Genomic DNA, 23,416 nt, shown 5'->3' on the forward strand with positions numbered 1-23,416 from the left:
TAAGCTATTTAGCTAGTAATTTATTAGATTTATAATATCTTTCTTAAAAATCTATAGATATAGTAGATTTAACTATATTAGCTACGTCTTTAACGTCCTTTTACTAAGTAGTATACTTATATACTTCCTTATAATAGTAGCTTATTTAGCTATTTAAGTATATAAAATTATATAAGTTAAGATTATTTAGTGTTATTATATATTTAGTTTTATATATAAGCCTATTAGGTATAGTTATAATAGCCTTACTTCTTACTGTATATAGCTATATAGTTACTTACTAGGATATCTTAGTAATTACTATAGCTGTAGTAACCTTTTAGTAAGTAGTAAGCTTATCCTTAGTTAAGGCGTATAGATATTACGTTATAAGTAGCTTTATTAGTTTCTTTAGATATATCTTAAGGATTAATTAGTCTACTACTATAACCTTTAGGTTAATATATTCCTAGAGATTATAACGCTTTACCTTTACTTAGATAGCGTTAAGCTATATAAACTAATTACTATATAATTATAAGATAGTTACCTTATTATTATAGTTCTTATTAATTATTATAATAGTATTTAATTAGTAGATAAGTATATTAGTTATTATAGACGTACGTATTAGACTATTAATTATTAAATAGTAGGGATTATAATAGTTACTTAATTAATTATATAATATGTTATATATATCTAGTTAAGATCCTATAGGAGCAAGGAAATCCCCCTATTTTTTAGTTAGGAAATCCTAGAGAAATCCTAGCTATATAATTAGTAGATTCACCCTAAAAGTGGGGCCCTTTCACCGCCTATTCCCTAACAATTCGCTATAGGGCAACCGTGCATTTGCCGGTTAATTCACGTGTAATTCCGCCACATTTAACAAAATCCTCCTCTTAAGGCTATAGGCAAAGGCTGGATAAAGGTGAGGGGCCCAGGAGGTCACGTGACCTCCCAGCACACAGGCCCCCTCACAACACGTTCAGTGTCGGAGACATTCTCAGATTGGTCGGAAAGCCAGATGCACAGACCAGATCAAGGCGGTACCCACATAACAGAGCAAAAGGAACAACCCTGGGGCGCACCACCAACTCACAAGCGTGCCTAAGCTAAGATGAGTAGTAAGTGAGTAGGTAGTAAGTGCATAAGGATAAAAATAATCGAGTCAAAGTTTTACCAGCGCTTGCAAGCCAAAGAAAGTGTTGGTTACTTTTGGCCGGAAAACGCAAAAAGGTTGCTCCCGGCGAGGATCGAACTCGCGACCTTCGCATTTCTCACATTGATGATGTAATTATAAGAACAACGTCATAACCAGCTAGACCACGGGAGCTGTTGTAGAAATTGGAAAATTTGTCTAATATCAAGCTCGACCATCATGTCTGCGGATCACTCGCCGCATGCCAAGCGACGATGGACCGGTCGACACAGCAAATGGAACACGAAGGGCTGATGCCTGGCGGCGTGCCTGTTGGTGGCCGTCGCTCTCTTTCAAGACGAGACCTCTCCCGGAGCGGTGTTATGCTGCCGAGGCACAAACAGCCTTCCACACGGCCGTCCCGGCCGGTCCGGTCGTCGATGGCCAGGTGTAAAAGCATAAAGATCGGCATCTAGTCCGGCGCATATTCACTTGACGGGAACATTTCCTACGGGAAGTCTTGTTCAAAAGAAAAGGCGGTAGATAGAAGATCTCCATGTTCAAAGTGCTGTGGCCGGTAGCCAGGACGCACTATTCTGCGTCCTCGAGGACACCGGCATATGCCTGAGCTCCGGAGCTGCCCTAGTTGGGGCTTCGATTATGGGCGTCAACGTAACAGGATGATCTTGCATCATGCTTATCGATTTTGTTCAGAACGTCGGCTTCAAACTATCATTTGGATAGTCCCGCACACCATCCTCGGGTACAACTCGTCCGCACGCGTTGTATGACAACCAACATGCAACTTCCTCTCACGAGGAAGCCCGTCATCTGCGGTTATTGAACGCAACATCCCAAAGCCAGAAGAAGCAATAGCTTATAAGTGTTCTGGATAGCATTCTTCTGATCATGATAGATTCATTGAAACCCTTTTGGCGCAAGACCTCGCATGTTAGAGGCGCAGCATAGCGTGTCACTCCCGGAAGCTCTCGGGGAACGCATTGCTTGGGCTGTTCAAGTCAGCTCACATCTCCGTCAGCATGTTCACATATGGCGGTGTTCCTTGGTCAGACCAATAGGAGACACAGACGCAACAAGAAACAGGAGAAAAATGCATCTACGTCTCTTGTCACACGAGCACGAGAATGGTCTGACAAGGGTTGTCTCGCATGGACGTTGAGCTGATCTCATGAGTGAAATTTAATCCGAAAAGCCAGCAAAACATCATGGTCTTTTGCACGCGTTGCTATGCGCCAGCTATTGTTGATGGCAGACCATACCTGAAGAAAACAGTGGTTTGGATTTGAGACTCCTATCGCAGCTATAGGCCTTCCGTCTTGATCTTTTCTGCCTCATCATACCTCCCTTGAGAATGATATATTGCAGCAAGTTTATCCTTGGCCTTAACTGTGTCAGGGTGTGTTTCCCCAAAATTTTCTTGCCATAGCACCAGCACTTCTAAAGCAATCTTCTCTGCCTTATCATACCTCCCTTGATCATGATATGTTGAAGCAAGGTCATCCATAACCAGTAGTGTTTGAGGGTATGTTTTCCCAAAATTCTCTTGCTGTAGCACTAGAAGTTCTGAAAAAGTTTTCTCTGCCTCATCATACTTCCTTTGAATACTATATGTAATTGCAAGTCCATGCATAGCCATGAGTGTTTGAGGGTGTGTTTCCCCAAAATCCTCTTGATGTAGCACTAGAACTTTTGAAAAAGTCTTCTCTGCCTCATCATGCCTCCCTTGAGCAAGATATGTAGCTGCAAGTTTAGCCATGCTCCAGAGACTTTCAACATGAGTGTGCCCTGGAGTCTGCTGTTCCAGCTCTTGTACTTCTGTCTTGAGCTTTTCTAGCTCACCATACCTCCCTTGAGCATAATATGTAATTGCAAGATCACGCCTGCTCTTGATAGTTTCGACATGAGTACGCCCTAGAGTCTCCTGTCGCAGTTCTAGTACTTTTTTCTGAATCTTTTCTGCCTTACCATACCTCCCTTGAGCATGATATGTAAGTGCAAGTTCAGCCATGCTCTCAATAGTTTCAACATGAGTATACCCTAGAGTCTCCTGTCGCAGCTCTTGTACTTCTGTCTTGAGCTTTTCTGCCTCAGCGTACCTCCCCTGGGTATGGTATGTAAGTGCAAGGTTAGCCCTACTCCAGATGCAACCAGGATCCCTCTCTCCGAGAAATCTCTGCCTCAATGAGAACACCTTCCTAGCTACTGGCTCCATTTCGTTCCACCGTCCACGATCGAACAGGTAGCCAGACACATGAACCAGAAGATTTGCGATCTCTTCATCTGTGCCCGCTTTGCATGCTTCGGCCCACTCACTGGTTTGCGATGCATGAGGAAGCCACATCTCGCTTTCCTTCCATGTTTCCTTCGATCTCGGGGGGAAGAGGTCTGACACAAGAAGCAGTGCGGCCTTGGAATACTGCGCTGCTTCCTGCCGTCGTGCTTTCTGGCTCAAGCTGTACCGTGCCGCATCTTGAACAAGCTTGTGCATATCGTATGTTCGCCCAACGGATTGGTCTTTCCGCTCGGATAAGAATGAAAATTCTCTCAGCCGAGCCACGGCAGTTGAAACAGCTTCGTCGTCGTCGTCATCCGACTCACCCTCGCTCGTTGTGGGTGAGGTTGTACTGCTCAAGCCGCCATCGTCGTTTGGTTCGTCCTCGCTCTCCGTAGATGAGTTGGCGATTTTGGAAATTTGCAAGTCTTCAACGATGTCTCGGCGCGCTGCTTCCCTGATAAGACTGTCTGGGATATTTTGATTGTGAACATAGGCAAGAGTGAGGAGGATCCGGTATGCCATATCGTCCTCCTGCCTTATATGTTCCATCGAGATGGTCCACGTTTCCAGGATGCTGTTTGGAATATCACGCCGACGGTGTCGGTCGTGTTCCGAATTCTTCAGAACTCTCCACCTTTTCTTCCCTTCTTTGAGCCTGGACAAGTACTTCGCCACCGGCGTGGGCCTTCGGCGGATGTACGCAGCGGCTTGTGAGACGGCGAGGGGGAGGTGATCCAACTGAACTAGTAACTCAGAAACAGCGTTCTTCTCGTTAACAGTAGCGGTATCGTTTCTCGTTACACCGAATAGCGCCGTGGCCTCATCGACGGTCATACGGCCAACTGCCACTCCCCGTCGGGCACCTACAAGACTACCCACGATCTGTTGGTCGCGGCTCGTCCAGAGCACGGTGCCGACGGGGGCCCGGGGAATATAGTCGTCCAAGCACATCTCATCAGCCGTGGCTTGTGTGGTAGCCGGTCTCTTTCCAACGCCAAAGATGCTGAGATCATCTGCGTTGTCAATGATGAGCAGCCAGCGGGGTTGCGCCTCTATCCATTCGCGTACAGCCCTCAGCAGCCCCTTGCCTTGGACTGTCCCGGCGAGTCCAGCTTTGCTCGCAATCTTTTCATAGTCTTGTGCAAACGTCGTTGCGTTGTCTGCGTGGACCCAGTAAACGGAGCAGCCTGTTTCGCGGGATCGGCGGTAAGCGAATTCGAGGGCTATCTGTGTTTTTCTACGACAATTAGTGCTCCGTGTGTCCAAGAAGAAGCGACTATTACCTACCCAGAGCCCCCAAGACCCCAAAGAGCGGCGCTCTGGTAATCAGCGACGGGCGGGAGGAGACCGTCGAGTTTCGTGAAGAGATCGGGGCGGTCGACAATGTCGCTGTTCTGCTCAAAGGGGACGACAAAGAGGGTCGGCGTGATTGTTGCTGTCGCTGATGGGCCTAGAAACATGAGTTCGTCTCCGAGTGGCGGGGTAATGCCATGCTTACGACTATCAGTGACCGTCACGTTGAGCGTCCCGCCGGTTTCAACCCGGGCGCCAGGGAACGCGATATGTCCAGTTGTCGATCCGAATGATTGCCCTTCCATAGTGGCATATTCAATGGAGTAGGTGGCACTCTGAAGGTCTGGTTGCAACGTCGGAAATCAGTCTTGTTGGTTGTAAGATGGACATCGGCCGTAAGACTACGAAGGAATCAGGCTGGCTTGGCCTGCAGGCAGCACGTGTTTACTCCATCGGCTATCCAATCCCATACCCTGTCGTTATTCTCATCAAATCAGAAGCCACCAGCATGACTATTTGTCCAAATCGATCTGGGGGATGAACGCCATATATTGTTGCCGCGGGCAGTTACCACCACATCAGGAGTCCGAGGTGATGATTCCCACACGTTTTGACATGGCAGATGCTGTCAGTGAAACCGATTCGTTAGCAGTACGATCTTGACTGCAAACCAACTAATACTTAATGATGGAAAACTACCACTGCTTCGATGGATTTGGAACATCTGCTCAAACGAATTCGTATTAGTCTCAAAAGGAGACGAAGAGAGACGTATAGCGTGTCTTTCATAAGTTGGTGCCCCGAGTCTAAGGGATGCCACTCGCATTTATGGGCCTCTGACTAATCGATAAACGCTGAATAGATGTAATTCAACCCCAAAGCGGTTTCCCGGGTTTTGAACTTGGTGAGGACGACAATGAGCAATAGGGAATCGAAAGCCAGCCTGAAAACCATCCACCAACGCCTTGCCTGTGAAGCTCGAGTATCTTGCTTGCTTACGTCACGTTATTCTGCACTCAGCCACCCACACTGCCGTCCCCCAGACTACCCCTCCTTGGACAGCCTGTATTCGCTATCCTGCCCGGCAAACGAGAACCGCCATCCGAGCTGCGGATATGGAGAGTGTTCCGGGTCCCCGTACGTCGGAAGCTCGACCGGCCCCGCTCTGGAACCGGAGACAGGCGCTAGAACGGGTGGCGACGTGGCCTGGTTGTTCGGGGCCTCGACAATGGAGCTTGGAGCTATGGAGGATATGCGAGAGTCGCTGCGTCTCGTTTAGTCAAGACTTCAAACATATGTAAGCTGTGCGAGCGAAAACTTACAAGTATGTCTGCATGCCTTCCGTGGGATGCGAAAACCCTCTCAGCCGAGGGCTCGTCATTTCGGAGACTCCTGCGGTGTCGCGGTACGGGCCGCCGCTGAACGAGGTGTAGTGGCTGCCTCTCCAGTCCGGAAAAGTAGGGGTCTTTGAACGTGCGGGCTCGTTGATTTCAGCGACGGGCGGCTCCGGTATGTCCGGCTGCGGAGGATTAGAAGGTGCTTCTTGCCTGTTCGAGGCTCGTCGATAGGCGCGGTCGATCGCGCTCTGCCGGCCGCACATGTACACCAGAAAGCCGCCGAGGAGCAGGAAGGCCAAGGAGCCGATCGCGACGCCGACGATTTGGCCGCCGCTCAGGCCCGGGTGGTAGGTGATGGCGGAGCTGTTGCCGTTGGCGCTGCCGGAGCTGCTGGTCGGGTTGGGGCCATCTGATTCTATCGGGAAAGGCTCGCCGGGGATGATTTGCGTTGTCAAAGTGAGTGCCGCCTCAAGCTGTTTGGCCAGTGTCTGGGTCGAATTCTGACTCCCTTAGTGTCCCGTCATGATCTCGGGGTGCGAAATGGCGACTTACTTCGTTGATTACCCCAATCATCTTCTCCTTATAACACGACCCAGGGGCACCGCAGTAAAAGAAAATCGGATTGGTGTCGTTGACAAGCACCCTGAACCGTGGCATCTGTAAATTGTCAGCCGAGCAGTTACGGTACTCCCGCTACTTGACTCACATCGTTCGTAATGGCCTTGACCGATGTGTTGCCGCTGTAAAAGCCTTGGCGGCCAATATCCACATACTCGTACGGCGTACAGGGGAAACCGAACTCTGAGCGTATGACGGAGTGGCCGTCGGGATAGAATAGCCACTCGATGGTATCGCCAACGTTGGCGTCGACCTTTGAAGGTGTAAATGAAAACCCGGACTATTTCAAGGTAAGCTCGTGCCAGATATGTCGATGACAGAACAACTTACTACACCAACAGCAATGGTGTGTGTCTCCGCTGCCGTGGCCGAGGCATTACCCATTGAGGTTGCGGTTGCTTCTGACCTAACATTAAGTGTCGTAGTTGAGCCACCATTAGGCGTCGTCGTCGTCGTCGTCGTCGTGAGGAATGGTGTCGGTGTCACCGGCGACTGGGCTTTCACCAAGATCGCCAGGGCGGCGACCCCATATACCGATGATCTTACCATCCCGAACAAGCTCTGCAGATTAGTTGGACCACCAGTCATTACAGATCATGAACAACAGTTGGTAAAAGAGCGAGGGAGGGGGCAGCAGGAGGAGTCGTAGGTCTTCCGCAGCAGGGGATCATAACAATACTTATTGGCAATAGCTTCCTACTCTACATATCGGTCCGAGCATAAGCACGGGACTTGAATGTAACTCGGACCTGAGGGCTGAGGCCATGTTGGTGCAGCGCCTTGCGCTACCGTTTGGAGAGACGCATGCAAAAGCAGTTTACTAGGCACTCGACACCAGTGTCTGGATTGTTCAACCGCTAGCTCTTTGGCAGGCCGTCGCGAGAAACATCATCCCGGGCCAGCATGTAGGCGTGATCCTCGAGACGGGGATGGGGCTTAGCAGATGGCTTTATAGCAGTGTGACGAGCAAGGCGAGTCCTGGCAGTCGATGAAGGAACCCCTTCGCTGATCGAGGACTGGCCTGGAAAACAAAGACCGGTGACTGTACGCCTGCTATGATACTGATGATTATGGAGAGCCGTTGGCATAATGGTCAACTTGACGTGATAATTCTATTGAGGACACTTGACCAAGATAGAAGACCGCAGCGAGCCTGCAGCAGGGTAGCCTCAGTTACCAGATCGTTGGGTCGTAATTATACGTTCATCTTAGTCCGCTGTGAAAGGAAGTAGAGGACGAGATGGGATGACTTCTATAGGAAGTGTAGGGGGGCCTTGGCATCCAACCGCTTTTGTTACCATCGTGCTTCGGGAGGTTCTGGACCCGTGGACGACAAACAATGTTTGGTAGCGCACACCCTAAAAGGCGCACGGCTGAGGAAGCGGAAGGTATCCGCGGGTACGTATGAACCCTGAATAGATGAGTATGTATGTTGCCATGAGTCCGGCCCGGCGGCCTGTGGGGCAACGCCAATCCGCCAGACATACCCGAGACTCATCTCAGCATGATTGTAGATCATAGAAAGCCCTCGCTTGATATCATATCAACCTAATTGAGCATTGCTTATAATGAGACGAAGCGTTGAAGCTGCGATGGCCTCAGTATACACAGCCCTGCAAAACGGCTTCGCCGTCGGGGTTGACAGAGCAAACATCCAGCTTGAAAGGAGAAAAGAGTGGCGCCCCAATTGGGGTGGGCTGAGGCCGGACATACCTATGCAGGCGCCAGAGCGTTATGGTAGTTTTAGTGCCGCACCAAGGCTGAGCACCAGACCACGTGTGGTAAGGCCTAGCTGAGACAACATGCAGGCTGGAGGTGGCGATGGTACTCCCTCAGACACCGACGTCGACTCTAATATGGGTATCTTTGCGACGGGCCGAGGCCGGATGGCAATGTCGAGCATTGGTGCACAGCAATCAAGTTCAACACGGCGGAACAACATCTTCAACGATGTCATCGAGAAGATCAGACGGGTGCAGCTACGTGTGAACAAAGGCCATGTTTTGGAGTGCTAGACATTGAAAACGCAGTACCGGATACGCGTAACCTGAGGTAGGTAGGGAACGCACCTCTTTCAGTGAAGCGCCGCCAATGCGAGCGATCAGGCCTGGTTAGTCTTGAACCCCGAGCTAGGCTCTCTGAAGCTTGAGCCACCTTTGGGAGATATTTCTGGAGCGGACCCCTTAACAAAAGGCGTCAGGCAAGCTCGTGTATCCCATTGAGTGTCAGGTGACCTCACATATCCTCTGACCAATAAGAGTACCACAATACAGGCTAACTGTCCAATAGCTATCAGTAATTACTTGTATAGACCCACTTTTGGGTTATGTGAGGTCACTTGGCACTCAATGGGATAGGCTTCTGAATGTGATGAGGGTGGGATGTAAAACAGCAAAGCTCTTAGCTATTGAGCTACGATATTCTCGTTCTTGCACAGACCATGTTCAAACGTCTGGTAGCTGACGGGGTTCCGATACTTTCGGGGACATAATATAAACATAAGGAGCTAAGAAGTCAGCGGCTATGAATCTGAGCGAGCGATCCTTCAAGCGCCGCATGCGAAACATATATGAGGAGCCCCAAATAGATGCTGCTACTGCGGCGAACACGTGCACACAGAGATCTAAGGGGAATGGCATCAATAACTACTCCTTGAAAACCGCCAATCGACGAACACAAGACAGGAGGAGGTAATACACTCATGGTTCATCTGTTCAATCGCGATAAGCTGCAATAGCCTCGCCCTCGGCTGACTAAAGAAACATGGTTCCCCTTAGCGTGGTTCGGAGTACCTCAAGCGGGGCCCTGGAGTTTGGACAATCCGCTCTCCACAGAGCTATTGGCCAATCACGCCGTGGTTTCAGAGCTTGACCTCTCCCGGGAAAAAAAGTTCCAGCCTCGCGCCAGTGGAAAGCACGACTGCGCCTTTGCCTCACGCGGCAATCTTCATCTCCATTGTCAACCACCCTCTCCAGTCTTGACTACCCATCATCCAAGATTAGCCTTATTACGCCACAAGCATTCGCAATCATGAACGGCGACGGCTATTCTCGTGGTAAGTATATTCAAACCACAAAACGCAACCAGTTTGCCCCTGTCTCTAACATCTGCCTCCCGGGAAGAAGGACGAGGAAAGGGATCTCGCGACTACCCGGTAAGCCTTGCCCACCGCTGCTTGCGACCGATGTGGCCGCTAATTGATGAGACAGAGGGATCGAGATGATAGACGCGGTGATCGAGACAGACACCGAGACCGAAGACGCTCCCGTTCGCCCTACGACCGAAGCTCCAGACGTCGCGAGGACGAGGACAGCTATGCGACCAGCCGCAGTCATCGCGAGCGCGAGCGAGAGGATCGATACTCTGGGCGCGATAGACGTGGAGGTGACCGAGAATGGGATCGCGACCGTGCATCCACCAGACGCGATGCTAGAAGAGATGACGATGACCGTCCTCGGAGAGACCGCGACCCGTATGACGACAGACGCCGGGGCGGCGGACGAGACAGGAACGAGGATCCCGGCTTTGGCCGGCGCGAACGCCAGCGGAGCGCGACGCCCCCTCCAAAGAAGAGGGAACCCACGCCTGATCTGACCGACGTCACGTCAGTCCTGGAGCGCAAGCGACGTTTGACTCAGTGGGACATCAAACCCCCTGGTTATGAGAATGTCACTGCTGAACAAGCCAAGCTGTCAGGCATGTTCCCTCTGCCCGGTGCTCCCCGCCAGCAGCCTATGGATCCGAGCAAGCTCCAGGCCATCATGAACCAGCCCGGTGGTCAAGTCAACAGCGCTGCGCTGAAGCCTAGCAACTCGCGTCAGGCCAAGCGACTGCTCATTAACAACCTCCCTCCTTCCGCGACCGAGGAAGGCATCCAGAACTTCTTCAACTTGCAGCTGAACGGGCTGAACATCATCGAGAGCACCGATCCCTGCACCAGCTGTCAGGTTTCCAAGGACCACTCGTTCGCCGTTGTCGAGTTTAGAAACGCATCCGAAGCCACCGTGGCGCTGGCCCTCGACGGAATCTCAATGGAAGCTGAAGATGCCACAAACGGAGCAGCAGCCGACCAGGGTCTGGTCATCCGCCGGCCAAAGGACTACATCGTCCCGGCTGTGGTCGACGATGTCCCTTACGAGCCAGGCGTCGTGTCCAATGTCGTCGTCGATACGCACAACAAGATTAGCGTTGCCAACATGCCCGTCTACCTCTCCGAGGAGCAGGTTTCAGAGCTTCTCGTGTCCTTTGGCGAACTCAAGGCGTTTGTGCTTGTTCGTGACAAGAGTACTGAAGAGTCTCGGGTAAGATATTGCATTCTGGGTTACCACGGCTCACACTAACCCACTACACAGGGCATTGCGTTTTGCGAGTATGTTGATCCCGCGGCCACCGACGTTGCCATCCAGGGCCTCAACGGTATGGACCTCGGCGACAAGAGGCTCAAGGTTCAGAAGGCCAGCGTGGGCGTTACACAAGTAGCCGGAGTAGAGATGGGCGTTGCCGCCATGTCTATGCTGGCGGGAACGACTTCAACAGACTCTGAGGAGACCCGTGTTTTGCAGCTTCTCAACATGGTGACACCTGAGGAACTGATGGACAATGACGATTATGAAGGTAAGAGAACGGCGCTCCCTGCTCGAAACGCGGCATATGCTGACACCTCCCAGAAATCAAGGAAGACGTCCAAGAAGAGTGCGCCAAGTTTGGTACCGTTCTCGATGTCAAGATTCCTCGGCCAGTCGGAGGAAGCAGGCAGTCTGCTGGTGTGGGCAAGATCTTTGTCAAGTTTGAAACGAAGGAGGCGGCAAAGAAAGCGCTTCAAGCGCTTGCAGGACGCAAGTTTGCCGACAGAACCGTTGTCACAACCTATTTCCCAGAGGTAATTGCCCTTGCTTATCCGTCTCGGGCATCAGCTCACTAATCATCTTACAGGAGAACTTCGAGGTCGGTGCTTGGTAATTGCTTTCGGCGGATAGCGGGGGGGACAGAAGAAGCCATAAACAGGCATCTATCGTAAAGGCAGGGCTCGGCGGAAAAGAAATCTCGGGCTAGTCATCTGCTGACTGCCTTGTAACCAACCAAAATGCTGTATCATAATTCCGTGGCGAGACGAGCTAGGCATGGGGTTTTCTTTCAGTCGCTCGAATTAGATCTACTTGCGGGTGCATTCTGCAGCCAGCGTGATGGTCACGAATGAAAGCGATGCAACTTCATATGACGCATTTCACCCGCTTCAAGCTGTGGCTGCAGCCTATGCTTCACTGTCGTGGATGAATCGACAGGTTCCCTTTACTTGGAGTGACTAAACGAAGATTGCCTTTCCAGAAAAAGAGGAATTCATGGCATGCGCCAATGTAAAGAGTCAAAGTCAAACTGCATAGTACGAACGAAGATTGGCTTGTGAGTAATGATATCGATTTGCTATTTGCCGTCCTTTCAACCCGCATCACCCACTAGTGACTTCTGCCCAATAGAACCCAAATTCAGCATCACTTGACGCGTGATTCCATGACCGTTCGTCATCTAGGTAGAAGTGTGACCTTCGAAATACTGTTAGCTTCTCGTCTGACAGACCGCGGCGAACGTATAGTGTTGATGAAGGTGCAAGTGTCAGAAGTCCGTTTCATTCATTAAGCCTGAAGACTTTAAAATAAGAGGTACCAGAAAAAGTATAATGTGGAGGATCATCATTTGATGCGAGGGGAAGTATAGTGTAGACGAGAATAGCTTACCTGAGAGAGCTGGCGCAAACAACCGCAGCGACACAAAAGCCATTGCAAAGAAATGAAGTTGAGGGAGCAAAGAGAAAATCTTGGAGCTGGCGAAGCTTGAGGTAAGCAAAAGCGACGCACGGACCAGAGAGGAGGCTTCCATGCAAGACCCACAAATCCACCCCGATGGGTGTTCTCCCGCCCGAAATTTTTCTCGACCAATCTCTGGCCAGACAAGGAGAGAGAGCGAACAAGGCACCAACCAGTCCAGTGCTGAGGTGCCCTAATTAAGCGAGGATTCACCGGCCTCGCACAATCCACCCGCACCGCCCGAACGGAGCGCCTCGCAACATATCGCTTTTCCGATCGTGAACTTTTTTTCCCTTCCCTTCTTCCAAACCCGACCAGCGACCGACCGACTGACCCCCCTCGTCTCCAGCCGACAACAACCACCAACACCGTCAAAATGGGCCGTCTTCACTCCAAGGGAAAGGGTATCTCCGCCTCGGCGATCCCCTACTCGCGCAACCCCCCCTCGTGGCTCAAGACCACCCCCGAGCAGGTCGTTGACCAGATCTGCAAGCTGGCCAAGAAGGGTGCTACCCCTTCCCAGATCGGTGTCATCCTCCGTGACTCCCACGGCGTTGCCCAGGTCCGCGTTGTCACCGGTAAGTTCAATGAGAGAAGAATTCCAGTAATTGGCAGAGAGGTTTTTTTTTTAATGGAAGAATTTGCGACTAATGTTGTTCCCGCTCCAGGCAACCGTATCCTCCGCATCCTCAAGTCCAGCGGTACGATCCCAGTTCACTGAACAAACGACGCGGCGACATTCATTGTCGAGAATACGCAATTCGTCCGCGAGGAGAAATCCTCTTTACCGCATTTAATGCGCCTCTGCTTGGTCTAGGCTGACAGAGAGATGATGAACAGGCCTTGCCCCCGATATCCCTGAGGACCTGTACATGCTCATCAAGAAGGTACGTTCTGCCGCCACCTGGATCACAAGCCGTTTGGAACCCTACAAGAGGAGGACGGAAATACTGACCACGAGATACAGGCCGTTGCCGTCCGTAAGCACCTCGAGCGCAACCGCAAGGACAAGGACTCCAAGTTCCGCCTCATTCTCATCGAGTCCCGTATCCACCGCCTCGCCCGCTACTACAAGACCGTCGGTGTCCTCCCCCCCACCTGGAGATACGAGTCCGCCACCGCCTCCACCATTGTCTCCTAAGCGCGCTCTCTTCGCTACTGCGAATGGAACGGTCGTCGCATTGACGCGGTGGATTCTAGGTCATGGAGTTGGGGTATTAGGAAAGTGCATTTAGAGCTCCGATGCCAGCTCTCTAGGGCCCGATGGCCGCATGGTTCAGCCGTGGAGTAGGAGGAATGAAAACACCAAAAGTTTTTTTTCTTCCCATGTCACTTGAAAGAAGTAGACAAATGATTCCAAAACAAAGAAGAGGAAATTCCTTCCACGGCAACACAAGCATTTGTCTTTGTGCATTTTTTTATGATGAATCAAAAGTTATGAAGAACCGTGGTATCAATTCGTCTTGTATGATCCTAAAGCGCAGCAGTCCTTGGGAAAAACCTGCTAAGACTTTTCTACCTCCTGGAACGCCAAGCTTAAAAGCCACTGAAATGCGAAAAGTCCACCCGTCCAACATCTATGCATGCCAATCAAGCTCGGCTCTCGCGTTCCTCCTGATGCGTGTATGACAGAACAAACCCATGCCTGTGGGTTGTTCAGCCAGAAGGCTCGTTTCGCTTACGAGATTCCTCGAGGAGGAACTCGCCCAGGACCTTGAGAGGGTTCTTGGGCCTAGAGAAACATAACGTTAGCCTCAAGCGCTTTCGGGGTCCTGTCCATAGCCGTAGCACATACTGGTTCTTTCCTATGATCTTCATTCCCTCCAGGAGAACAGCGGTCACGGTGCTGTTTATGTACATCCGAGCAGGGTCGCCGTGCTCGACCGCCTGGTTGGGGATATTTGTAGGGTGGGCGTCGGGGTGTACAGAGCCAGCGCGGGAGCTGGCCTCGCCGTTAAGGTTGCGGCTGGGGGTGCCCGTTCGGCCGGGAGCAGGGCTGGGAGCGCTCGGAGCTGCTTGCGGGATCAGGGCGGGAGACTGAGGATCGTGTCAGCGCAACTGTTGCGGGAACGGGGTGAGTCGCAGACGGTCTTACAGATGACGGCTCAACGGCATCAGTCATGGCGACGTCGCGACTGACGGCATCGGCCGATATGGTCGCGGGCGCGAGCGGCATTGTGGGTTCTGATGTTGTCGGCGCTGCGGTCTCCTGCGGGGATGGTTCTGTTGTTGATGTTGGGTCAGACATTGTGGAGGAAGGGAAAAAAGAAAAATCGCTAATAAATGGTCGATATATGCAATTATATGGCTAGCTTAGACAACCTTGTCGCTGGTTAAATAGGTGCAGCGGGCAAGTTGTCTAGGCAAGAGCTTGATTGCGACCCGTTGGAAATCAGCAATGCTTGCTGGCTGTGGGTTTTGCGCCAGGATGGCACGGCAGACAAAGGCTAAGCTTTGAGCGGAAACGTGATATGCGCTCACAGGGAACAAGTTTGAAGGATCTGTTAACAGTCAATGCAACAAGGAGGCTTCTTCGGGGTTGGCAATGAAGCATGGATCTCAATGTCTAGCAATTGATTGCAACAGTGAACCCGGACTATGATGGTTCCTGCCCTCCATAGGTGGTTGGAAGCCGGCCAGCATTGAAAATCATTTACGCGAGGTCACCTGACGTCGTGTTGTTTGGTGCGCTTTCCCTTCTGCGGCTGCCTGTACTCTTCGCGTCTCCATCGCTGACGCCACCAAGGCGAAAGTCACTACTCTGACGTCTCGACTGCCGCGCACTAGTACAAGGAGCCATCTCTTTACGATGTCGGACTTTTCTGACCTCAACGATGGACGCTTTTGTACAGCGGCTGCCGCGCCCGAGGCCGCAGACCCCCTCGAGATCTCCTACGAGGCCATCGCCCCTTGGTGAAAGGGCTGCCAAGAAAGTCAAGGTGGAGATCCAGGATAGCGACTGTGACGATGATGAACATGATGTCAAATCCGCCGACGAGGATGCTGATACCTCTGGACTTACTGTCAACGAAGTTTCTGATGAGGACGACAAAGATGATCGCCGTGTCCGACAGACCGACATCGAGAGTACTCTGCCGCCTATTGAAGCAGATAAGGATGCAATTGAGGAGTACGAATTGATGAAGAGTTCCCAGGCCAGCGACCCTAGTGATGAAAAACCGGCCACAGCGAACCGCCAATGGATCCGAGGGAAAAGGGGAATTCGATGATGAGCGTGGGCTTGAATGGCAATGCTGCGCAAGTACCGTTGTCACCTGTTTGATGCCAAGGAACATCACGTTTTCGAGCAGTGGAAGAGCCTCAACTACGAGGCCCAGTATCTGTGGGTGAGGCTCAAAGCTCTCTGCCTTTTCTGGCTAATGCTTTCGCTAGTTACGTACGACTGTTCCTACGTAAGACATCGGCTTGGCACCGTCAAAACCGACTTGGCTATTATAGTGATATTTCGGACCCGGACGCGGCCATCGAGTCACTCCAAAAAGTGAGAGATCTTCCAGAAACTGAGATCGCAAAGGAGAGCAACCCGGTCGAGGGTGTTGAGCTGGAAGAGTTCAGCTTAGGCGACACATTTACCTTTGCCGATGCTTCTGAAGAACACATCACCACCATTGAGGAAGCTTCTTCATTGCTAAGTCTGGACGAGCTAAAAGACCTTGCTAGAGAGGCCAAATTCCAGGGTCGAAACAAGGCCGACCTGGTAAGAGCGCTTTGCCGAACAGGCTATCAGCAGACCGGTCTTTTTGCGCATGGGCTTCAGAGATCTGACAGCGGCGAATCCCAGGCGGCTCGAGGCTTGACGAGAGATCGCCATGATACGCCCGCACAGCTGAGCCGACAAGACTCAAATCAGACACAACATTTTCTGCAAAAGATCAGAGACATCACTGGACCATGCATCAGGCTTTCGCCGCTGACATATAAACTCTTCGAGAGGGTGCATCTAGTCTTCTATCGCTCCACCGAGTGGACTGAAAAGTCCCTCACGGCAATCATTCTCGCCAGTATTGCACGGCGCAACTACCCCGAGTATATCGTTTGCCGAAGCTCAAATATCTTCGCTACTCGCAGACATGTGCTCGAGTTCGAATCAGCAATCCGAATGGAAGCCGAGGTTGATCAGGTTCTGGAGTTCAATGGGCCACCGGGCGAAGCAGGGTTTCGCAAAATCGTGGACATCTTTGATCGAGTATACCCTCGATGGAAAGCCCTTTTGGCTGAAGAGGAGGAAAAGGAAAAGCGAGTGTATGAGGAGGGCGAGGGCGCTTACCTGAGAAGATTCACGCCTGTCCACTCATATACCCGTATCGTTCACAAAGCTGCATCTGTGTTTGGGCGGTTGAAGGATCACAAGCGCGAGCATCAAATCCTCGCCGAGCTTCTGGATCAGCATCTGTTCCACCCAGCACGACGAGGCAGTTGGTACCAGCGCAAGGCCCTGCTCGAGGAGCATTACATGCAGGCACTCGACAGCAACGCTGTGGCTGCGGATCCGGAGATTCAGAAGAAGCACTGGAAGCGAATCGCCGCGACCACATGCGAAACTGGCCTTGAAGATAAAGACTGCCATCTGATATACCACTATGATTTGCAGAAGCGTCTCATCAAGCTCGAGAAGCAACTGCGTATACCTCGTCGTCTACAGCATGATTTCGGGCACGTTCGTCTTCAGAAGCCCATAGAACACACGATAGAGGGCATTCAATTGAAGAAATATGACCGACAAGGCAAAACCGGTCGTCAAGCAAGCACGAAAACAATTTGGGTTGATAAGTTACAAGACGGCGGCGAATGCAGTGTTGAGGAGATGTGCCTCAGCTGGTATCGTAGCCAGGGGTTCAAGGGCTACCACGCTGAGGGAGGCATCGTCCGCACTTTATTCGCTTACCTATTTTACGACATTCTGTTTCTTTACATTCCGAATGTATTTCAGACGGCATATCAGACATGCCCGCTGGACCTTCACACTGACTCGTTCTACCCAACTCGCATGTCTGAAATCAACCATCGGCTGGTCGAAATTGCAAATGGGGAGGCAGAAAGAATCATCCGCGAGGTTGATGCCCGAGAACGCGAACGGCGGACCTGCGTCATCGGTCTCAACTGGGATTACGACGTCGAGGATCTTGTCGAGCTTGTCGGGTGCTTCAACGGCGGCGCACTAGCCGCCCTCTGTAAGGTGATGGCGCAAGAATACCGGCAGCGGGGCGGAGGCTTGCCGGACCTGATACTCTGGCGAACAGAGCCGGAAAAGGAATGTATGTTCGCCGAGGTCAAAAGTGCCAATGATCGGCTCAGCGACACGCAGAGATTATGGATCCATGTCCTTACGGGCGCAGGCGTGAGGGTGGTACTTTGCAACGCCGTGGCCAAGGAAGTCAGGGCAGTCGACTGAGGGCTCGTATCAATTGAGCAGTGAGAGTCTCTCTTGCTCGCCCCCATGACGACCATATCGGACGGGATATTGCCTGGTATTACGAGAAGCGGAGATTGCTAAGTTGGTGCTTGCAACGACGGGAAGGCCATTGCAGTAGCGAGATCAATGTCCCGAGACCCATGAATGAACGGCTTACGCCAGCAACGCTTTGAAGCTACGGTTACCTTGATGTTGGACATCCTCGCAGTGTCCGGTGCTAACATACCTGGTTCAGGAGAGCTTATCTTACGAGCGGATAGCCGAAATACGACCTTTAGTGTTACCAAAAATAGGAAGCGATCTCCGTTTACTTTTATTTCCATGGAAGCCTGCCCGTGGAAGAACGAAAGAAGATTTCGAAACAGCGGAGCTGCCCTCGGAAGCTGCCCCTACGCTCTGTCTATATCACCGGTCAACGAAACACAGCCTGGCAGCCGCTCTAGATGACCACATCTTGTTCATGATTGGCAGTCTCGAAACCTAGTTTCAATCTAACCATTTGACGGACCATCGGAGTCCTTGGCTTTGGTTTCAGGGAAGCCAGGGTTTAGAAACCGAGGCGCGGGGGATGCTAAATCTGGCATCAAGATTTGGAGACATCCAGTCACAAGCGGCACTGGGAGCTACAGGGTCCTGTTTTGGGTCGGAGATTTTCGAATACCATGCAGCCAATTGCGCGGGGCCAATCATAGATGAAATTGCGGCAAGAGGTCAAAGGAAATTGACTGGAAGCTCCTGTTGTGCTGAGCGGCGGAATCAGGACGGGGATATGACCTCATCCAACGTTCGCCGACGACGGGAGACACACGTCTGCCCAGAACCACGGTGGCATTGTTGCGAGAGGAGCAACATCAGTGCAACATCTTTGGGGAGGGATTTTGTTATGCCCATGGTTGGTCCGGCGGTTTGGTTACTGCGTGCGTGGGTTACTGGGGCCCAGACATGCGTTCTACATAGCAACTAATATCCGGAAGGAGAATGCCGTCTAAAAGCCCATTTGATGGTTCCCTCGAACCTCTTCACCGCTAGATGAGAGGAGCCGACAGCCACCAACCGACTTGGACGCATCGTTGTTGCTAGCAGGACAACCAGAACGAAGAAGGGCCGGCATCATGCTTCCCCCAGGCTCTCAGACCTGCCCTATCTCATGCCATCACATCTCTCGCCTCTCTGCTAGGAACGCATCCTAGCTCATCCGCCAGAACAGAAACCAAACGACATGCATCAGGGCTCTCCGAGTGACTCGACTTGATTCCTGCAACGGGTGACTCTGCACCAAGGGTTGAAAAACACAGTTACAACGCTTCGCCTGGCCCTGCGCACCATAATCCCCACACCAGCACGCCGGCGCTTAACGGTTTGACCAATCCAGAGCCTCTATGCCGGCCGTTGGTGATGGTCCTGACGGCAACCGGGACACCGCGGCACCCCTGCTCCCGACCTCGGGCCAATCAGGTCCCGGGGGCCGCTGAGGACAGGCGCTTAGCAAAGGGAGTTGACTGGGGGGTGGCTCTTTTACGGCTTCGCTCCGTACGCGACCACCCACCCACCCCCCATGCAGCGCCCGGGATTCCGGGTCGTGCCATGCCCGGATCCGGCATAGCGCTCCAGGCCGCTTTTGCCAGCCATTCCGTTCGACTCTTCCCCTCCTCTCTCTTACTGGACTTTCGCGCCTGCTGGGTACCTTTCCCTGCTGCATCGACACGCTCTCGATTGTTGACTGTGTCCCATCACGGCACCGGAAAGCGGAGTGTCTTCGATCTCAATCGCGAAACGACGGGGCGTCGGGTTCTGGGAGACGCAGTATTAACAACGCGCGTGCGTGCTCGTTCGCGCCGTGAAGGGGTGTGTGTGTACGCAATCCGTGATGTACCCCAATCGATCCCAGCCCCGGTCCCGCAAAGGTGATGGAAAAGACCAAGCGGGCCACGAAGGAGGAAGGAAGAGTTTGGAGCGGAAACATGGGACGTGGGTTCCGTCGTTTCTACATTTTAGTCGTCACGCAGAGCACCCATCGTGAGTGCAACGCCAGCACGCTGCAACAGCTAGTAGCGCGGAGGAGGAACCACGGCGCCAGGCTCTATAGTGGTCGCTCTCGGGGCTTGGGGGGGCACAATGTGCATCACCCCCGGACAATCCCTGCTACTCATCCAGTCACACGCGGCTTCTGGTTGCTCTCTAGCCCTCATCAAGCCCCCCCTCCTCTACCCCCTCCAGTTCGACTGCACCGCAAAGCCAGTTTTTTTCCGCAGCCATTCATAGATCGACCATTATTGCATAGGTGCCTCATGGCGTCCCTGCTTGGTGGATAGATATGATGGTGGGAGGGGGGGGGGGGGATATGAAGGGAGGGGAGGGGAGGGCAACGGGATGGTATGCCAACTCAACCTTTATCCTTTACAGCGGGAATCGAGGCGGACGAGGAGTAGCTGAGAAGTCGGTCTGGTGTCTATGCACTTGATACTTTTGCCCTGCCCTCCGTCGACCCTCCCCCCCCCCTTTCCTCAGCTATCGCATCGATGCCGGGCTACCTGACATGTCGTTGAGCGTCCCTTGTAGGCTGTTTTTCACGACTCTCTGCGTAAGAAAAAGTCGCCCGCGACCTAGCCATCTCTATGCAGAGATGCCGAAAGCGGGAAGCAAAACCCATTTTTCTTTTCTTCTTAGGGGAAATATCCTTCTTTTCCGTTCATTCGTTCACGCCGTTGCTTGGCAGTCGTCTGTCTATCTATCCCCACCGTCTCTGCCTGCTTCCCGGTGGACTCCGTCTGCGACCGACTATCGTGACCTTTTTCTTTTCCTCTCTTTCTCACCCCCTCCCCTCGTTCTCCATTTCCATTCTAGCGGGGCCACAACAAAGCCCGTGGCGCAGGCCGCATCAACGGCCGCGCTGCACGAGAGTGCTGTCTGTGAAACAATAAACAAATAAACATGCCCACACCTTCCCAGGGTTCTTGCGGTGAGGTCAATTATGTCTTCCGAGACTCGTTTTCCGGATATACACAGTATGCTGATATTAGGCTACCTTGGCTTGCTGTGTACTAGGTAGTTAACTGGTTGATATTGCTCTTTGGTCAAGCTCATCCATCTCTCCCCTCCACAGTCTCCGAAACAGAACGTATTCCGACCTCCCCGGATCAATAATCAAGTCGGTCCACCCAAATGGTTCCTGGTATCGAACATGAGCATCGTAGAGACGCCAAAGAACTCCGGTAGGTCCCCCCTCCCAATCGGGGGACTAGTAGATGGGTTGAAACAAAAATCCAAGTCGCTTTCCTCCTTTCTTCGCAAGATGTCCCGTCCCGTTGAACCAATCGCATATTCCGCCCTTTGTGTTCGCCTTACATCCCATGGTGTGCGCCGATGGCGTGTGCTTGTTTGCTTTGCATAAAGTCATGTAGTTGTAAAATGTCCCTCCGTAGAAGAGCCTGCTTCGTCACATATCATCCTTGTCTTTTTTGGGGCACTAGGCCTTTGGTCATCAGATGGTGTAGGGGGGCGGGGTGTCGATTTGAGGTGACGATCGTGATGGTAGAACAAAATAAAGATCAGCACATGTAAAGCCGATGGTGTGTTAGGTTGGTAGAGTCGAATAGATTGCTTTCGATGTAGAGATTCATTCCACCTTCCTCCTCTTGCCCTTTGGCGCGGGATTCATCCTCGGCGTATAAGTCACCGTTCGCGTGACAACCTCGCGAATGTGACGTACACTCGTCCTTGAAGGCTTCTTGGCGTCGTTCAATCTTTTGGCTCTGAGAGCTGCGTCCCAGTCGAACGCCGAATGAATGGATCTGGCGCTGAATGGCGACCGCGCGCTCATGGGTGAGTCCATGTGTGATACCGCTGGCGAGGGCGGGATCTTGAGGCTCGGGAAAGAGTTTGCACCGGTGGGAGGTGCTGACATTGGCAGTTGTGTGAACGGGCTTGGCGGGACAGGTGGTGCAGTGACCGGGGTCTTGTGTTCGTGTTCACACTTGCAAGAGACGTCTGTTTGCTCGCTGGTTGCAGTCGAGGGTAACGAGTCTGGCGTAGACTCGGGCGTGGTCGCACCAGATGCTGAAGGCTTGAAGCCAGCTGGGGAGTTGAGAGACATGTGCTTGAGGAAGTCCGTGTAGGCAGTAGGCGGGCTGATGGGCGTCTTGATGGGGAGGTCCTTGCAAGACATAGGCCTGGCTGATAATGGAGTCGAGGCAGAGAAGATGGTCTCCGAGGGAAAGGTACTGGTGACAGGCGTGGCCAGTTGGGCCAACTTGGGTCTGTTGGCAGGCATGATGAGTCGAGACGGAAGAGGCGAAAGAGAGGCAACGTGGTAGCGAATGTATGCAAGAAGGGGGAGTATATGTCCAGTCAACTAAATGACTCTGACTTGAGGAGAGGGGAAGTCAAGCTGCCTACAAGCTGCAGAGACAAATCGCCTGGGGAGAGAAGGGAGAGAAATAATAGACAGTTGTGAGGGTGGGAGGGCGTTATATTGTTTCGGAGAGAATGAGATGGGCGCTTGGGTGGTTGCAGTGTAAGTTGCCCGGGAAGAGGACTGCAGTGTGAGGTTAAGCTCTGACGGCGGCAAGGAAGATGGAAGGTTTAGGAAGCTGATGTGCTCCCGGAAGTTTGGTCTGGGGTTGCTGGGGGGGTTGAACAAGTGGGTAATAGCAAATTGGTGCTATTTGCCAGGACAAGTTTCGAGCTTGGGCGGGAAGACGAGCAGGCAGACTGGATGTGAGTCTGTACCAAGTCGGCAGGCTGGATGAGGGAGGGGCAGAGCAGGGAGGGGTGCAAAGGGGCGTGAGGTGACGAGATGTTGTAGAGGCGGGGGAGGGGTGGTTCAACCGGAACAACAGCGAAGGAGCAAAGCCTACACCATAAGGTTGCGGTAGCGCGAAGAGGATCCTGTAAGGTGAGGAGGAGTCGTGATGTGTCGGTGACAGCGGATACGGATGGTCCAACGAGATTGAAGCAGAGGCGCGCGGCGGGAGCGTCGAGGAGAGGGAGACACGAGCAACACCGCGAGCGTGGTGGTGGGGAGCAACAAAGGCTGGACGCGGAAGTCGAGAGATGGAACAGGGGTTCTCTAAAGCGGCAAGAAAGCAACAGGTGAAGGAGACTTGATTGGTTGTGCACGCTAAACAAGCGACGATTCGATTCGCTGTGTGGGCGCGTGTGGTGTGTGGTGTTCACTGCCTTAGTGCGTGCTGAGCCTGCTGCAGGAGACAGCGAAACAGAGACTGGACGGAGATGGGACGGGGCCTGACAGGGCAGACAAAAGCCAAAACGGACCAGGGGTCGAACAGTTGCTTGCTGCAGCTAATTTACCTCTGGTGTTGTTCCTTCGTGGGCAAATCGGCTCGTTGCACGCCAAAAGAAAGCGGGCAAATTTGGACGGTTGTGATTTACACAGCGGCTGGCTTTCTTGCCGAGCTTTACTGTGCTGTCCGATAATCCCGTTGGCTGTGATGGCACAGGTTCTTTCTATGCCCGTTCGCGGGTGTCCGGGGTAAGAAACCAATTGGACTGCGT

General features: G+C 52.3%; 9 protein-coding genes and 1 non-coding gene across 10 annotated transcripts; 5 read left to right on the forward strand and 5 right to left on the reverse strand.

Annotated features, from left to right (window-relative positions):
* Positions 1 to 1,223: 1,223 nt before the first annotated feature.
* Positions 1,224 to 1,318, reverse strand: GLRG_13109. The gene has a single exon. It is a non-coding gene; the product is annotated as a tRNA-Ile (tRNA).
* Positions 1,319 to 2,444: 1,126 nt separating this feature from the next.
* Positions 2,445 to 4,879, reverse strand: GLRG_04567 (kinesin light chain; the record flags this gene model as incomplete). Its single annotated transcript, XM_008095252.1, has 2 exons — positions 2,445 to 4,656; positions 4,707 to 4,879. 2 exons carry the CDS (start codon positions 4,877 to 4,879, stop codon positions 2,445 to 2,447), a joined length of 2,385 nt encoding a protein of 794 aa, XP_008093443.1.
* An 877-nt stretch (positions 4,880 to 5,756) lies between these two features.
* Positions 5,757 to 7,216, reverse strand: GLRG_04568 (extracellular serine-rich protein; the record flags this gene model as incomplete). The annotated part of the gene is made up of 5 exons (XM_008095253.1): positions 5,757 to 5,976; positions 6,035 to 6,549; positions 6,602 to 6,706; positions 6,756 to 6,947; positions 6,998 to 7,216. The coding sequence occupies 5 exons, from the start codon at positions 7,214 to 7,216 to the stop codon at positions 5,757 to 5,759; spliced, it is 1,251 nt and encodes a 416-aa protein (XP_008093444.1).
* Positions 7,217 to 8,469: 1,253 nt separating this feature from the next.
* Positions 8,470 to 8,682, forward strand: GLRG_04569 (uncharacterized protein; the record flags this gene model as incomplete). The annotated part of the gene is made up of 1 exon (XM_008095254.1): positions 8,470 to 8,682. The coding sequence occupies one exon, from the start codon at positions 8,470 to 8,472 to the stop codon at positions 8,680 to 8,682; it is 213 nt and encodes a 70-aa protein (XP_008093445.1).
* A 1,015-nt stretch (positions 8,683 to 9,697) lies between these two features.
* GLRG_04570 (U2 snRNP auxilliary factor) lies at positions 9,698 to 11,626 on the forward strand (the record flags this gene model as incomplete). The annotated part of the gene is made up of 6 exons (XM_008095255.1): positions 9,698 to 9,722; positions 9,790 to 9,821; positions 9,877 to 10,968; positions 11,020 to 11,281; positions 11,335 to 11,546; positions 11,600 to 11,626. The coding sequence occupies 6 exons, from the start codon at positions 9,698 to 9,700 to the stop codon at positions 11,624 to 11,626; spliced, it is 1,650 nt and encodes a 549-aa protein (XP_008093446.1).
* A 1,218-nt stretch (positions 11,627 to 12,844) lies between these two features.
* GLRG_04571 (ribosomal S13/S15 domain-containing protein) lies at positions 12,845 to 13,609 on the forward strand (the record flags this gene model as incomplete). The annotated part of the gene is made up of 4 exons (XM_008095256.1): positions 12,845 to 13,046; positions 13,137 to 13,169; positions 13,309 to 13,355; positions 13,436 to 13,609. 4 exons carry the CDS (start codon positions 12,845 to 12,847, stop codon positions 13,607 to 13,609), a joined length of 456 nt encoding a protein of 151 aa, XP_008093447.1.
* A 515-nt stretch (positions 13,610 to 14,124) lies between these two features.
* GLRG_04572 (dpy-30 domain-containing protein) lies at positions 14,125 to 14,716 on the reverse strand (the record flags this gene model as incomplete). Its single annotated transcript, XM_008095257.1, has 3 exons — positions 14,125 to 14,200; positions 14,264 to 14,505; positions 14,564 to 14,716. The coding sequence occupies 3 exons, from the start codon at positions 14,714 to 14,716 to the stop codon at positions 14,125 to 14,127; spliced, it is 471 nt and encodes a 156-aa protein (XP_008093448.1).
* A 586-nt stretch (positions 14,717 to 15,302) lies between these two features.
* GLRG_04573 (uncharacterized protein) lies at positions 15,303 to 17,881 on the forward strand (the record flags this gene model as incomplete). Its single annotated transcript, XM_008095258.1, has 2 exons — positions 15,303 to 15,598; positions 15,928 to 17,881. 2 exons carry the CDS (start codon positions 15,303 to 15,305, stop codon positions 17,879 to 17,881), a joined length of 2,250 nt encoding a protein of 749 aa, XP_008093449.1.
* Positions 17,882 to 20,438: 2,557 nt separating this feature from the next.
* GLRG_04574 (uncharacterized protein) lies at positions 20,439 to 20,831 on the forward strand (the record flags this gene model as incomplete). The annotated part of the gene is made up of 1 exon (XM_008095259.1): positions 20,439 to 20,831. The coding sequence occupies one exon, from the start codon at positions 20,439 to 20,441 to the stop codon at positions 20,829 to 20,831; it is 393 nt and encodes a 130-aa protein (XP_008093450.1).
* Positions 20,832 to 21,518: 687 nt separating this feature from the next.
* Positions 21,519 to 22,172, reverse strand: GLRG_04575 (uncharacterized protein; the record flags this gene model as incomplete). Its single annotated transcript, XM_008095260.1, has 1 exon — positions 21,519 to 22,172. One exon carries the CDS (start codon positions 22,170 to 22,172, stop codon positions 21,519 to 21,521), a length of 654 nt encoding a protein of 217 aa, XP_008093451.1.
* Between the last annotated feature and the right edge of the window lie 1,244 nt (positions 22,173 to 23,416).

The sequence above is a fragment of the Colletotrichum graminicola genome (assembly GCF_000149035.1).
Source record: "Colletotrichum graminicola M1.001 genomic scaffold supercont1.14, whole genome shotgun sequence".
Classification (NCBI taxonomy): Eukaryota; Fungi; Ascomycota; class Sordariomycetes; order Glomerellales; family Glomerellaceae; genus Colletotrichum; species Colletotrichum graminicola.